General features: G+C 40.0%; 1 protein-coding gene across 6 annotated transcripts in view; it reads right to left on the bottom strand.

The window, feature by feature from the left end:
• Window positions 1-16916, bottom strand: part of nbeal1 (neurobeachin-like 1) — a 61673-nt gene that overhangs the window by 33990 nt on the left and 10767 nt on the right. For all 6 annotated transcript variants that reach the window (XM_086281933.1, XM_086281935.1, XM_086281930.1 and 3 more), the window contains 6 exons: window positions 8982-9073; window positions 7621-7782; window positions 7392-7473; window positions 3734-3861; window positions 1436-1521; window positions 344-429 (listed from right to left, as the gene is read on the bottom strand). In XM_086281933.1, the coding sequence (XP_086138059.1) occupies window positions 344-429; window positions 1436-1521; window positions 3734-3861; window positions 7392-7473; window positions 7621-7782; window positions 8982-9073 (636 nt within the window). The remainder of the gene's footprint in view (window positions 1-343; window positions 430-1435; window positions 1522-3733; window positions 3862-7391; window positions 7474-7620; window positions 7783-8981; window positions 9074-16916) is intronic.

Raw genomic sequence — 16916 nt, 5'->3', positions numbered from 1 at the left:
GCCGTCCTAGAGTGTGGGAAAGCGGCAAGATAAACAACAATACCACTGAAAAATAAAGAATACAATAGCAACTCATGCACTGCATTCAAGATGAAGAGTGCTCATTTAAACATCAATGCTGTATTCCTTTGCTGGTGATCAACCAATCAGATAAAGCAGAGAAATAAAAGAAACCATAAACCAAAAGTCACTCCTTCATATCCACAACATAGTCTGAGACAGTTAACAAGAAGCAGTTCTACTTAGTACTACTACTACTAATAATAATGATGAATGGCATCTCAAAGCACTCTATCACCACATCTATGGCCAGCAAGCCCAGCTCATTTAAGCTGAAGCTTACCTGATCTCCAGCAACTACTGCTCCAAACAGGTGTAGCAGGCAACATTTCAGACTCTCCTTTAGATGCTCGCTCTCCTGGAAGCACTCTGTAAGGGGGGCAAACATGTAAATACACAAGTGTGGCTTTCCTCAACTTCCACCTCTCAAGTAAACACTGCATGAATTCAGATGCAGAAACAGCAAATTCTCATATTTTTTATGAAAGGAGGGTCGACGAAATCGGCAAAGCAAATAAGATAGGACCTTAACTATCACACACACACACACACACACACACACACACACACACACACACGTTGTAGTAATTTTAGTTTTACAGCGGTCCCAGTCACCCATTAACTCATCTGTCAACACATCCAGCTGGGGAAAAGAAATCCGACATTTTGGCTCCGTGATGTCTACTTCCTTCATCCCATACATTTCAAAACAATTCAATTTAGTTCCCTGAATAACACTAATTACAATCCTACAAATTTAGACATAATATACAAACATGCTTAATGAAAGGAACAGTACTCTCACAGACTTGCTGCTTGCCCACAACCCAAAGCACACAAGCGGGAAAAGAAGTCTGGTTGAGCCTTGGGTGTTATCTTTTGTGATAAACCACAGCAGCCACACATTTGACACAGGACAGAAAGGAGTATTTGTTTAAAATGGCCCCCAGCAGCGCTGAAGTGGCTTGACAGATACTATTCACTATCTGCTCATCTCCACGAATGGTAAACAGAAAAAAATGCACAAAGAACGGATTCACCAGGACCCAGAGAGGAAAGAGGGGGAGGCGGTGGGAGAGAGTGATGGCGTGGGAGCTCTTAGACGAGATGATAGGGGAGGACAGAGGAGAGCAGAGCTTATGGTCTGTAATCAGAACAGTAGTGGGATGTACTGAGAACTGCTTCTACATCCTTACTTGAAGAGGACTCTGAAGAAGGACCATATACACATTTAAAAATAAGTGCACATAGTGGCACACTGTAAAGTTCAGAGCAGCTGAAAGTTCTGCACATTTGATTCATATACCTCTAAAAAACACTCTGGTACATTGAAGGGAGTGGGAGTGAGGGCTCGAGTGAAAAGCAAGACACTTACGGTAAAAGAAAGGAACAAATTCAACAGTGAGGGGAGCTGCTTTGTACTTCTGCCTGCTCCTCTCTACCGTACCCATCTGCTGCTCCCTGGAAGGAACAAACACAGCACACTGAGGAACAGCTCCTGTTCATTTTCAGTACAACTCAATTTTATTTATATAGTGCCAAAAAACACAACAGCAGTCTCGTCAGGGTGCTTTACATTGTAGGGTAAAGACTAGGGGTGGGTTTTAATTATCGATTAAAATCGATTCTGAACATGATATCGATTCATTAAAATCCTGAATCGATTTTTAAATATAAATTTATTTTGCCCGAAACACCAGAATTTCTACAACCACAAAACAGTAAATGAGAGCAGGTACAAGGCTTCTGCACAAAAACGTGGACCCAACACATCCGAATCAGTGAGATGTCGCCTTTCTCACCCGACGGCACGTACGTGGACACGGACACGCTGTCGGGGCTGAAAGCCGACAGATCACTGATTCTGAAGTGTCGGCCAGCGCTTTGTGTTTACGTGTTTACTTATGTGTTTACTTTTTGTGCTAGATTCTGAAGCTGCAGGTTTTATCTCTCTCCAAACAATATTGACTGAACCAGCAGCCAAAGACGATCCAAACTACGCTTCACATTTCGCTTCACATAAACATCATCACGAATTTCCTCTGACTTTTGCTGTTTTGCTTCCACCACGATAAAAATCACACTTCATGTAGAGCTCTCTCTCTCTCTCTCTCTCTCTCTAAATCGATAATCAAAACCCACCCCTACTTATTACCCACCAGTCTACGGTGTCGGCTGCTGTTTTTTTTTTTTGGGGGGGGGGGGGTTTGTTACTTCCGACAAGAAAGCCTCATTTTTGCTGTTCAAAACTGAACAAATTTAAACTTTTTAAAATTGTGCAAAATTGCAAAATGCTTAGCTGTGTCTCTAATCAAACCTCTGTAACTTTGCTCTGCTTCACTTCGTTTTTGATCTACTGCACAACATTTTTAAGGTCATCTGCTATAAAAACCCAGACCAGGAAAACCGCCTTCATGTTTTTCTGTGTTTTATCCTTATTTACTTTGACACAAAGGTATCTGCTGTGATGTTTACACCTTTGATAAAGTCTCACAAATGTCAGCTTTCTTTTTATAGATATAAAAATATAGATATGGACTGATAAATGATCAGAATTATAATATTTCTGACTATCTGAGGCAAAATTCCCCGATTTAAATCGAATCGAATCGATTCTAGAAATCAGTGACGATATCCAGCCCTAGTAAAGACCCGACTATAACACAGAGAAAACCCCAACAATCAAACCACCTGCTTTGAGCAAGCATTCGGCAAAAGTGGGAAGAAAAAACTCCCTTTTGACAGAAGAAACCTCCAGCAGAACCAGACTCAGCGGCAGGGCAGCCATCTGTCTTGCCTGGTTGGGGGATGATGGACCCGAACTGAGCAGATTACCTAATCAAGGCAAAGTTAACCTTCCTTGCTGCGTTACCATGCCAACTACAGAGCCACAGTTTTATATAAATTATTATCTGAATGACACACCTAGGAGGAAACAGACCAATGAGGAGTAAGCTTCTTCATAAGCTATCAAGAGAGCACCTTCAGTAGGTTTGTAAGGTAGGTAAATTTTAAAATAAAATCCCATCATTGCATATTTTGTAAATAAGGCCTTCAGGAAATGACTTCTTTGCCATTTCTGCTGTTGGTGTTGCAGGACAAACTAACCCTCATCCCCTTTGCAGTTCTAGGAGTGAAAACTAAATCAAACTGCAGTCTGACTTTTGAAAATAAGAAAAATAATCTAAAGCAGTTTTATGTAAAGCAAAATAGTTTGTTTCAACATAAAGTTTAGTCTTTAGCTTTAAAAAGTTTCCAGTCCTAGCTTTGCAAACCCAGAAAATAAATTATATTTATGGTTCTAGCAATGTTCACTTGTGCAAGGAACACAAATCTGATGAAAAAAAATTAAATAAAAGACAAACAATGTGTGTTAGGATGTTTTACCAACAGTCTGATGACTGATAATGGAAAAAAATGACTACCAGTAATAAGATATGAGGTGTTATCAGCCACAAGAATGGGGAAACAGACTGTGAGACTAGGCACACCTACATGTGCAGTGAGCATTTGCCACCAAGTCAAAAATCCAAAGTGCAGCAGCTTGCTAGCACATAGCTGCTAAACACGGGGTGTTAAATTTCACTGTCAAGCCAAATAAAAACAGTCTGTTACTCTGAAGCGGACCGCGTTCCCCTCAGGTGTGATTGTCAGTAAAGCTAGATGTTGTTACCCGCACGTTCGATGCCTCCAGTTGTGGTATGGATCGTAGAGGCTCTCGCAGAATGCCAGTGCATGACGGACAAACTCCTCCGCCTGACTCTGGTCTGCCATCTCCTTCTCTTTGGTCTTACTCTTCAGCTGTAATAGAAACAGCCACATTACATACTGCACATACTATTCAGTCTCAGTGAGACTTTCTCTGTTTAATCAATACAGTCAGCTGTGTGTAATAGTTAACCCAAATTTCTGTTACTGGGAGTAGGTAGCCAAGTAAAAGCTATTAGTTATTTCTACTCAGTTATTTCTGTTTTAAGAATTTTTTTTCATCTTTTACAAATTCAAACAGGGAAAAAGAAGGAAAAAAATGCTTTTTTAAAGTAACAAGGAGAGAATCTCATTGCATGGTTGGAGGATTGTGACCCACTCTTGCAGAATGTTTGTGCGTTTTTTTGTTTGGGTTTTTTGGTAAAGGTCTTTGAGGATGTTCAGTTTGCATAAATGGGAAGACCAAAAGGTCAGGCTTCTTTTTGAACAGTGAATCATACACAGCTGCTCTTTTTAGTCGAAGAATGAAAGTACAGAGGTGGATATTACAGCAGTTGGTCACCTTTAACTGAATCCATTCTTTCATCCAATACTGAAATCTTTTACACCTACCCCAGTTACAACATAAACCAAAACCATAATCCATCCTCCTCTGTGCTCAAGCATTTGAGAGTTGTTCTTTTCATTGAAATAAAGGTCTCCTCCCCTACCCCCAACATACCAAAGCAGTTTTTTTCCATCAGTCTAAAAGATTTGCTGGTGAGATGCATCAGGCTATGTTGACGGTGATTTTTTGGGGGGGTAAGAATTAGAGATGGATCGATCCGATATTACGTATCCGTGGTTCAGGGGGTTGGGAAGCTCATCTTGTAAACGGAAAGTTGCCAGTTCGATCCCCAGCTCTGTCTGTCTTGGTCGTTGTGTCCTTCGGCAAGACACTTCACCTGCCGCCTACTGGTGATGGCCAGAGGTGCGATATGGCAGCCTCGCTTCTGTCAGTCTGCCCCAGGGCAGCTGTGGCTACAACTGTAGCTTGCCTCCACCAGTGTGTGAATGTGAGGGTCTCGAAAAGCTCGAGCAATCCATTATTATTATTATTACTGACCTAAATTACTGGATCGGATATCGGAGAGAAATAAAAAATGTAATCCGATCCATTAAATAGCACAAAAGCACCTCAGTAAACTTGCGACATGGCGTAACTCAGCTCATAACCTTAGTACATCGGAGCAGTATACGTCACGTGATAGAGCGGCTGTGGCGTGCGAGACCTGTTGGCGGTCTGGTTGAGCATTTGTAGCCTCACTACCAACCCGGCATTTCATCTCCGAGAAAGTTATCCCAGACAGGAGTAAAGCAAGTGTGTAAGTTCATCTCCGAATGTTTGTCCCAAATTAAGCTTAACAACCGATATATGGAGCGACTGCCTCTTCTCTATCCCTCCCTCTCCTGTCACTACTTCAATCATGAAACTGATTAATGATCAGCTGATCGGCTTTTCTGTCGCGACTCCCGTCTCTCTTGTTCATTTATCGCCCACTTTGCACCAGAAAGAGGAAACCAGCGGCTAAACAACAGCAGCACGTTTAAGCTTGATAAGCTGTTGTTAGAATTTATTTAATATTATTATTCTACACCAGGATCCTTTTCTACGCACGGCTGGTAACTGTGCAGCAAAGTTTTACCAGGTGGGCCGATAGGGCATTAACAGGGAAAAGGGGGGTACAAAGAAATACTTTTCTTTCTTATTCTCATTTAAAATGTTTAGCTTTTAATAAATAATTATCTGAATCTTAAATCCAAAGTTTTAATCTGATGTAAAATGTATAGAAGTCCATTATTGTATATAGTAACTATTAAGTCTAATATACCCTAGTAAGCTATAGTACTTTTGGGAAGATACAATCAGTGCAGTCTGCAATTCTGTTGAAGAAAGATGTTGAATCTATTTAATTATTGTAGAAAAATAATTGATTTCTGTGCATTTTTTTTTTTTTTTTTTAAACACGTGCATTAACCTCCTAGGACCTGGCGTCCACATATGTGGACATCACATTTTGGGTTATTTAGACCAAAATACTCAATTTTGCTCTGCAAGAGCCTGATATCCACTTACGAGGACATTATACTGCTACTGTTCTATCAAAATTTTAAATGAATATCCTCATATGTGGCTCTTATTTTTCTTAGAAACAAAAATTAGGTAAAAAAAAAAATAAATACAATTTTTTCTAATTCTTTGTTTTTACATTCATCAGGTCCCAATCAGATCAAATATCAAAGAGAAATTAAAAATGCATGCCGTGGAAGAGTTCGGGTCTTAGGGGGTTAAATTAAAGTTGATTACGTCGATTAAGCATCACGAGGCGGAGGGTGGGGGGTGGTTCCCTTGTTTTTTTGTTTTTTTTTGCTGGGAGTTGGCAACCCGATTAGTTAGGTTGTTTAATATTTCTGCTAAGTACTCTTTAAAATACCAGAATAGGGAGGATGGTGCAGGTGTAAGGTTATTAGCTTGATGAGTGTTGCTGAACTATGAAACATCTTGGGTGCAGTGTACTTTTTGAATATAGGTATAACAGAATAGCTTTAGTGGTTTTTTTTGTTTTTTTTAAACTTGGCTATGAACTTATACACAATGCAGCAAGATATTTAAAAAAAACAGTTTTATTAATTAAAAAATACACTATATCGGATTCATATCGGTAGATATCCAAATTTATGATATCGTATCGGACATGAAAAAGTGGTATCGTGCCATCTCTAGTGAGAATGCAGGGAAACGTTTCCATAAAGATCATATTTGCAAACTTGTCACTGCACAGTAGAGCAGAGCACCGATCCCCTAATTTGCTAAATCATCTTTAAAGGTTTTCCATTAATTCTACAAGTAGTTCTCCAAGTTAGAAAGTAATTTTCTTGATGTTTTAAATCTCACTTAATTGAAACTACAAAGTGATGAAAATGACTGCAGCCTTGCTGTGATAAAATGTTCAACTTCAGAGATCAAGCAGACATGCTGTCTTAACAATCATTATCTATATAATAAATAATAAGACAAGGAGAAGATTGTGCAGTGTATCTTTCTCTAGAACTACTAGAACAATGACTGCAAAGACAAAAAAATAAAGCAAATTAAATAAAAAAAAATGTCCACCATTTGAAAAAAACAGAATTGGTGCAATTTTTATGGAATTGTCTGTCAAACAGCATCAGTGGGTGACATTACAATGGCTACATTCAAGTTTTACATATGTTGTATGTTTATAACTGACATTCTCTGGACTTTTAAAACCATCACATCAGCTCACCAATGTCTCAAACGTTGGTCAAACAAAACAGAGCTCACATTTTTTGCATTGTCCTTCCTTTCCTTTCCTTTTTCAGTATAAAACAGTTTAAAGGTAAATAAATGAAATAATCTTAAATTGTGTTAAGGAAGGTTTCATCTTTAAGTCTATGACATTTTGGAGATGGGTTCATCTTCTGCTAAATTAATATCAAAAAGCATGCATATTAGATTTGAACTTCTAAACATTGAGCTTCTTTTTCCACTCTAAATTAATACATTCTTCAAGACCACAGGACACAGAAATATGTGCAAAAGAAAAAGGGAGGAGTCAGACCTGCTGAATATAAAGTGTTGTCATGGTGATGATGTGATTGATGTAGGAGCAAGTACCAATCTCCTCCACATTGGATAGGTTCCTTTCGTAAACATCGAATCATGGACACACAAACACACAAGACAAGTCAACTGTTAACTTCTCCATCACTTACTTTTGAACACCTACTTCATTAGAGTGAAATTTCATCTCAGCAACTTTACAGCATGTGTATGTTTAACATCCTGACCTGCAGATGATGATGAGGAATTTGAGCAGCAGCAGTGCTAGGTTTTGCTGCTCGGGCTCCAGGCCGTCAGAGGCTTTTTGGACACACTGCAGTAACTGGTGGCGCAAAACCTGCAGGATGTTGTCTGGGAGGAGCGTCAACACCGGGGGAACCTCTTCTGGTCTGTAGACACAGAAGCATCGCAAGCACATAGCTGGATGAAAAGGAATGTCGACTCCATGTTTGTGTACCAGGATCAGCAGATTATCAAAGCACCATCTGCTCTCACCGCGTCGTACACATGCCTGGTGCATTCAGGCATTCATTACTAGAGAAAAAAATTGCATGACTGCTGCACTCTGTTCATATATGTGAGAGAGAATCCCATGGTAGGGAAGCAGATGTGACAGCTGCAGAGGAAGGGAATGAGATGAAGAGGATGGGGGAGAAGACAAATGGAGGGAAGAGAGGACAAAGATGCAAGGAGGAAGAAGAACATGACATCATTCAAAGGAGGAAAAAAGCAAATAACAGGCTGGCAGATAAAAACCTTAGCCAATTAGACTGAAACACCCATATTCTGCCATCCTACTCCACCCAATCCTGTGGCTCTGCCTTGCTCATAAAATGTGACTGACTTCATAAGGCTTCATCTGAGGTTCATGCGATCACAAGTGGCAGAACAGTGTTAACCAAGCTGCTCTAAAATCCTAGATACACGCTCTCCAATGATGAGTGGGTGTCTCTCACTTAACTGATTTGTGTTGGCATGGTGCTTTTGATGCAGAGCATCACCTGCAACAAAATTAAACCACTCTGCACAAAAGCATCTGTTGTGGCCATGCTATTTCAGGCTGCACTGTGGAAAGCTCCACGGTGTGTGGTCATGATGTGGATGACATACAAGAGGAGGTAGCTCTGAACCCGCTCCTTACAACTGATTAGATGGCACTGGTGTATTATTAAGTATATTAGCATATTAACATCTCGTTTGAATACAATTTAAATAAAACCCAAACCAAAACATAGCAGCAACCAAAATACCAAACTTGAGGCTTCGTTAGTAGTGCACGTACCAAAAGGGAACAACACAAATTGTGTTGGCAATCTACTTTGAAATAATTTGCTGATAAATGAAAACATTGTTAGCTAATAATGGTGCACATGCTAGAAATAAGAGCGTAAATTACCATCCTATTAAAATATTCCTCATCAAGAAGACAAGTCATTGTCAGTGTTTTCTCCTGCCAAACCAGTGTGGTTTGGTTAAAGAATAAGAATGGGTTATTCAGTGTAAATGCTAATTCCGGTTTATGACCATTATATATGTTATACTGAAAGAAAGCTTCAGGAACTCAGCATTGCAATTTGCCACAGTTTACCTTGAAGGTGTCTTTTCAAAGTCTACATCGAGACATCGCTCGTAGGAGCTGATGAAAATCTCCAGCCATAGCTTCAAGTAGTCTGGATCCCTCTGAGAAAAGAACAGAAGGGTGCAGAGAGGAAACAGTATTTTTAGTTACCTTTGTAGACAAATGTGTCATACTTAGAATAAATAAATGGCTGACAGCGGACAGACTGTAATTTGATTGAATTTATTGTTGTGTGGTGTATGTGTGAGACATTAATGACTTTTCTGTGTGGAACTTCAGGAAGCAGTTGCTGGTAAATGTGAGGTCGACATCAGATTTCTGACTTTTGGAATACCATTGAATCCTGGCACCTCATGCATCCCTTCGTAGTTCTTTCAATGTTCCCCAACACTGCCCCATGACCTCCTAACTGTACCTCAAAATTGTTTTGCAGTTCCACTCTTCCTCACTGTCCAGTGAATGGTCCTCACAGGGATAGGAAACAGCAAACATGTGTATGCTTATATTGGGGGGGTCACCATTCTAGTCTGACATTTCATTCTATACTCAGCTGATGTACAAATCTATACAATTGTGGAATTCCTATTAAATATTTGTATATGAAATTTAGATATTTAATTTAACTTCTGCAAAGTTACATCAAGATTGGTTTTCTCATGTAGGAGGAACTACGGAAGACAGATACATAAAATCTTTACAATGATAATGGATTGGATTTATATAGCGCTTTTCAAGGCACCCAAAGCGCTTTACAATGCCATTATTCATTCACTCTCACATTCACACACTGGTGGAGGCAAGCTACGGTTGTAGCCACAGCTGCCCTGGGGCAGACTGACAGAAGCGAGGCTGCCATATCGCGCCATCAGCCCCTCTGGCCAACACCAGTAGGCGGTAGGGTAAAGTAATGGCCTGCATTTGTATAGCGCTTTTCTAGTCCCTAAGGACCCCAAAGCGCTTCGCACTACATTCAGTCATTCACCCATTCACACACACACACACACACACATTCACACACTGGCGATGGCAAGCTACATTGTAGCCACAGCTGCCCTGGGGCGCACTGACAGAGGCGACGCTGCCGGACACTGGCGCCACCGGGCCCTCTGACCACCACCAGTAGGCAAACATGGGGTTAGTATCTTGCCCAAGGATATTTGGCATGCAGGCAGGGGGCAGCCTGGGATCGAACCACCGACCTTCTGATTAGGGGTTGATCTGCTCTGCCACCTGAGCTACAGCCACCCCGTGTCTTGCCCAAGGACACAACGACCAGGACAGAGAGCCTGGGGATCGAACTGGTGACCTTCCGGTTACATATACGCTTCCCAACCCCTTGAGCACGGTCACCCCATTATAAGATGACAATTGCCCTTAGAAAAATAGTCCAAAGACATAATGTAGCATGATGATATTTCAATTGAAACATGGATAAAAAAAGGATATTAATCTCAAAATGTTTTAGAACACCCGAGTTTTTCCATATTTTACGTGAAAACATCTAGTTTAAAATCTCATTGCACTCTGAAATGAAAGCATAGTACAAATAAGCAATTGGAGTTAAAAAATAAATCAAGGAATCAATTTATAGACCAAAATGTATTTTAAACTTTTGACTAATCAAAGTAGCGACCTTTGGCAGATATAATAGCTGAACACACCAGTGGCATTCACTCTACAACAGAGATCAAATATTCTTCAGAAAGTTCTTCCCATATCTGTTGCAGAGGTTCCCAGTCAAAGAAAAATTTTAAATTATGAAACTGACAATTATGAAACTTTTTGCTTGTTTATTTATTTGTTTTTTCTTTTGCATACTGTGTCAAGCTTTCCTGTATATAATCATGTCCTAGATTTTGGAGAAAACAAGAAATTGATTAAAATTTTATTTAAAAAAAAAAAATCAATAGATTCATATTTATACAAGCAGTGTGTTTATGTGTGTGTGTGTGTGTGTGTGTGTGTGTGTGTGTGTGTAAATTATGTGGTTCACACAACAAGCTGCAATGTTTGACCAGACTTTTGTGAACCTCTTTTCACAGCATTGCTTCATATTCAGAAGCAACAGAATTTGAATTTAAGGTTTAGTGTATACAAGCAAAATAAGAATGAGAGGCCGTGGTTCCTGTAACTGATGGTGACACACGTGCGTTTTTCTTAGGGTGTGAAAGCTAAAACTTGCACCTGACTGAATGGAAAACAGGCCCGGCAGTGTTCCTAACAGTCACATTTCTAGCAGCCGGCTGACCGGCATTTCCTAAATTCCATGGAACAATGCCCAGAGAAAGATGGGATACCAGCATCAGCTGGAGATGAGGACTGGCCAGACAGGAACAAACAAGACAACACACACAAGTGACAGTGCTACAATAAATTACTCCGGAAATTTTTTTATTACTGTGACATGCAGTATTACATGTAATATGTTGCATTAGTAAATGTAACATATTTAGAACAATGCATTTTTTTGTCACTGCTACATCCTTTGCACTATAACATTACATTTTCCTTACCTAATGCCTGACTTTGTTTGTTTTGCTTTATATAAAGAAAGACCTATGTATCATAATCAGAATGTAATAATCCGGAATTCAGGAAATAAAGTCTGATGTTCAAAATTTCTGGCGGAGGACATCCAAAGCCTTCACTGTGTCCCTCCCCATTGCTCACACAAAATCGATGCCAACTGGTCTGACCTGAGGACACTCAAAATGAATGGCTGCAAGCAACGCGTACAGAAACATATTTTTCACATTGTTCATATAATCTCCGAACATTGAGCATAATTGATGGGTGTGTGTGGCAGTAACAGCATTTGCAAGTAGTATTGTTACAGCAGACACTGCAACAGGACTTCAACTAAGGATGATTTACTGTCTCTAATTAATCTACTGCTCATGTTTGGTTAAGTGCTTTGTTTAGAAAATGTCAAGTTAGTGTTTTGTTTGCTTAAAAACCAGAGCTGTAACAACTAAATACTTGCCAATGTCTCTTAAGAAAATTACTAAAATGAAAAAAACAAACAAAAAACCCCAAACAACAACATAAAACCCCCACACAAATCTGATCGTTTCAGCTCTGTATCACAGACGTAACTCTGAAAGCATCATTGATTCATCATACACAAGTTATCTCTTGTTCAAGCACTCTTAACAGATGCTGTCATAAGGACTTTGGGCCATCTGGAGGGTGTGAGTGAGCAATCTAGGTCAAGGAAAACTGAAGAGTTAAACATGGCAGATTATAGCAACACTCGGTTTATTGAGCATTTGGTAGAGTAGTCTGACCCCTACTCGTTCAGAGGTCTTTAAATATTTAGATCGTGATTTGGTGGTAACCCCTCTGACCCCCTTTATAGAGTTAACTAAAAAGCCCGGAGCTTTTTAAAGGCCTTAGCATTCACTCTCTAGGGAACTGCCTACTGATATTATGACAATCAATCCAGTGAAAACTGTGTGAGAGGTAAAAGTTTGAGTCCGTTCAAGCCATGAGGAAGTACAAGAATTTTGAAGCGATGTAATGCTACTCCTCTTCTCGTTCTGTTGCTTCTGCCTAACGAAATTTGTACAAAGGGAGCTATAACAAGAACTCACATCATACAATGCCCGTATGCAATATATGTAAAATTAGGGCTGCTCAATTAATCGAATTTTAATCACGATTACGATCTGGGCTTTCAACAATCATTAAAAATGACAGAGCCGATTATTAGCCCCTCCCTCATTTATCCGCGACACCTTAAAGGCCGGTCCATGAAAATATTGTCGGGCATAAACCGGTCCGTGGCGCAAAAAAGGTTGGAGACCGCTGATTAAGAGGACCCGAGGGAAGCTCGGAAAGCTAAGCAGAAGTTATTTGGAGAGGAGAGAGTGACTGCCGTTGGTTGAAAAGAGAGGTAAAAAAAAAACAAAAAAAAACTTCAGTGGTGGTGCACACTATTTTATATTATTTTTTAAAGTCATTATTCAATACATTGTTATTGTTAACCCTTTAAAGCCGGTCAGAGCAGCACGCTCTGTTTTGTGTAATTATTTTTAAATCCCTGTAGAACCTGAACCGTGTAAGCTAGCGCAATAAACCGGAGGAGTTGTACTTACATCTTATGCCATCAGCTTGTCCTCAGTCACGGTTTCCTTCCACATATAGCTTTGCAAAAATGGCATAAAAAGCGCTTGCAGGAACAAAAACATAATATTCCAGAAACACGCTTTGCCGATCCGATCAGCTGCTCGTAACACTTCGCACATTGAAACAAACGTCACCGCTAACTATCACATGTCCGCCATTTCCTGCCCGAAACCGGAAGTGACGTCATTTTCGCGGAAAATGTAGTTTCTTTTACTTGTAGGCCTTAAAAGCCTATACTGGTCATGTTTGACTTTTCTGAATAGTTGCTGGGATGCTTAGAACTCGAATTGCACTGCTGGAAATAGTTTATTTTGATGCACCTGCTGTTTTCTTTGCAAATTTGCATCATAGGATTGTTTTTGTTTTTCCTGCAGTATATAAAAATTGCTGTATCTCCAAAATAAAACTATGAAGACACTCAAAATAAATTTCCTGTTGTTATAAACTATTTTTTGCAACTTTTTTGTATTTAAAGTTTTGAGGGATAAACCTCTTAAATTTCTCCAAGTAGAAATATATGTTAAAAAACAAAAACAAAAACGATTTTCAATTTTTTTGTAGTTTATTGCACTTTTTTGCAATTAATGTAGTTACTATGGACTTAATGTATACATATTATTAAAATATGGGCTATAACAATTGTATAGCAACTTGAAATGCTCCCACAAATGGCACTACAACATGTAAAAAAATAATATAAGCTCTGGCGGACTTAGATAAGATAAGATAAGATAAGATAAGATAACCTTTATTAGTCCCACACGTGGGAAATTTGTTTTGTCACAGCAGGAAGTGGACAGTGCAAAAGTTATGAGGCAAAAATTAGAATACAATAAGAATAAATACAGTACACAACTGTACAGAATAGAATAAAATAAAATACTATATACAGTAGAATAAAATAAAATAAATATACAATAAGATAAAAATAGAATACAAATACAAATACTATATACAACTGAGTAAAAATACAACGATGACAGAAAGGATTATTGCACTTAGTATTATTGCATATGTATGGATGTGTGTGCTTGATCAGTTAAAGTCTTTATTATGGAGTCTGACAGCAGTGGGGAGGAAACACCTGCGAAATCTCTCCGTCCCACACCGTGGGTGCCGCAGTCTCCCACTGAAGGAGCTGCTCAGTGCTGTCACAGTCTGCTGCATGGGGTGGGAGATGTTGTCCATCAGGGATGACAGCTTAGCCGCCGTTCTCCTGTCACTCACCACCTCCACTGGGTCCAGAGGGCATCCTAGAACAGAGCTGGCCCTTCGGATCACCCTGTTCAGTCTCTTCTTGTCCCCAGCAGAGATGCTGCCGCCCCAGCAGACCACGCCATAAAAGATAGCAGAAGCCACAACAGAGTCATAGAATTTCTTCAGGAGTGGGCCCTCCACTCCAAACGACCTGAGTCTCCGCAGCAGGTACAGCCTGCTCTGCCCTTTCCTGTAGAGGGCGTCTGAGTTATGAGTCCAGTCCAGTCTATTGTTCAGATGAACACCAAGGTACCTGTAGCTGTCCACAGCCTCAATGTCCATACCTTGGATGTTCAGTGGTTGCAGTGGAGAATGCTTGTGCCTGCGGAAGTCTACCACCAGTTCCTTGGTTTTACTGGCGTTGATCTGGAGGTAGTTCAGCTGGCACCAGTCCACAAAGTCTTGGGTCAGACCTCTGTACTCACTTGGTTCTATGGTAGGTCTTAAAGGGTTAAATAAATATCGTCAAATAATCGAGATCTCAATTTCAGTGAAAATAATCGTGATTATCATTTTTGCCATAATCGAGCAGCCCTATGTAAAATAAAACTGATTTTGATTGGATGTTAAGTAACTCTGTATTTGGCACTTTCTCATTGCTGTGACTTCACTTATATGGGAGCTCAGAAAACATCCCATCATTCCAAAGGCCGACAAACAGGAAGACCGACTTGACAAATAAATAATGGAATAATTCACTCCAGTGACTTTTATCCAGAGTGTATATTAAAGACTGATGCCGTTACCATGACGCCACCCATTGGTTTTGGACTCTACATTCTGAAGCCTCAAATTAGCATTTCGGCTGCCACCCTTTTAGCTTTTTGGAGCCAGAAGTTGTCATTGCCAGCTGTAGTCCAAGCTACCACAAGACCTAGAGAAGCAGTTGAATATTATGATTTGTAACCTAGCCAAACCAGCTGCAGCTGGAAAGTAAAACTTGACACATAAATCGTGAGGCTGGTTATGAGTGACAGAAAGATGGGACATTAAAATTATATTATACTGAGGATGGGGTTAAAATAAGTCACAAAATATACTCATACAGGCAGCCAGCCCATATAAAACCTATGTTCGTGAAACGGTGAAGGAGAAGGCAATTCATAAACCAATTTACAAAACTCCTTATCAAATCCCTGCATAAACAAAAAGAGTTTGCAGACTACTAATTCAGAACTAAGGAAAAAATATTAGCTGGAAAAAATAGAATCAGTGTTTCTTAGCCAGCACAGCCCCTGGCTACAGAGGGGGAGACTGCTTCTGTCTGCGTGTCAGAGTGGGAATCAGCCAGCGCTGTGCTATTCCAAGTGAAGTCATCAGAATAATCCTGTGACGCTGACCTCCGTCTGCGCGTGTGTGTGTGTGTGTGTGCGCGCGCGCGTGTGCGTGTGTGTGTGTGTGTGTGTGTGTGTGCGTGCGTGCGTGCGTGCGTGCGTGCGTGTGCGTGTGTGTGGAAGAGACAAAAAAAGAAGAAAAGAGAGAGAGATGTCGGACTGGAACTCAGCAGGAACCACGTGTGTAATATGTTCTGCTAGGAGGCCACGGTCTGTCTTCTGTGTGTGCTTCTTTCCCCGTGTTACCCCGTCACTTACAATGACAGAGAAAAACATTTATTATTGGATGGTAGAGCAGGGCGATATGGTCAAAAATATTTATCACGATATATATTTGAAAATTTGCGATAACGATATAACTGACGATATAATTGATGCGAGACAAAATACAACTCCACAACATTACTAGCGCAAAAACACAACCTTCCATTTATTTTCACTTAAACAAGAAGCTGGTTTTTATGTACATTAAAGCTTTATAAAAATGTAACAGTGCAAATGCAAATTCCTTGCTGAAAGTTTAACCAAAAGGCATTTCCAGTAGAAATGTGCTGACATATCCTGAGCATAACCATGTATAATATCCACTGAAGTTAAAAAGAGGTGCTTTGCTACATTAAACTGCAGTGTGCAGTACGTATTTTTCGGACCATAAGGTGCACGGGATTATAAGGCACATTAAGCGAAACAAAGCAGTCAGATAAATCAAACTTTATTAAACTCATTCTTCTTGCTTCCTCCACTTCTGTACCATTGATTCATTAATGTTGAATTCTCTGGCCGCTGCTCTATTCCCATGTTGTTGCAGTATATTAATGACTAACCTTGTATTGTGGATGGATTATCTCAGTTGTTCTCCTGACTAAAGTTTGGTCCGTTTACAGCATCCTGCCATGCGATTGCATTTGTCTCTAACCATCAGGAACCTTAACGTTAACTTTTATAAGTGGAAAAGTGTTAGTGTTCGTCCTCCAGCTTCACTGTTTATGTTATGCTAACATAGCTGTGTCGCTAGCGATCACGTAGCACATCATTATATACCAGCTAGCCCAACTTCAGTAACCCTACAAACGTCACTGCTGTTTAGTTTCCTGTCTTCATTTATGTTGGAAGTGATAGCAGAGCTGTACGTTCGAGTTTTTTCAGAAATCTCTCAGTCAGAACATGCAATATCATGCTTAGGTAACTAGCGAAACTAGCGAGCTAACTTCCGCTAGTTTCCTGC

The sequence above is a fragment of the Aulonocara sp. 'chitande type north' Nkhata Bay genome, linkage group LG23 (genome assembly GCF_057382095.1).
Source record: "Aulonocara sp. 'chitande type north' Nkhata Bay isolate Kocher_YH1m ecotype deep benthic linkage group LG23, A_spYH_male_GT1.1, whole genome shotgun sequence".
In the NCBI taxonomy this organism is placed as follows: domain Eukaryota; kingdom Metazoa; phylum Chordata; class Actinopteri; order Cichliformes; family Cichlidae; genus Aulonocara; species Aulonocara sp. 'chitande type north' Nkhata Bay.
Note: the sequence above shows the minus strand (reverse complement) of the source record. Positions and strands in the feature narration are given on the sequence as shown.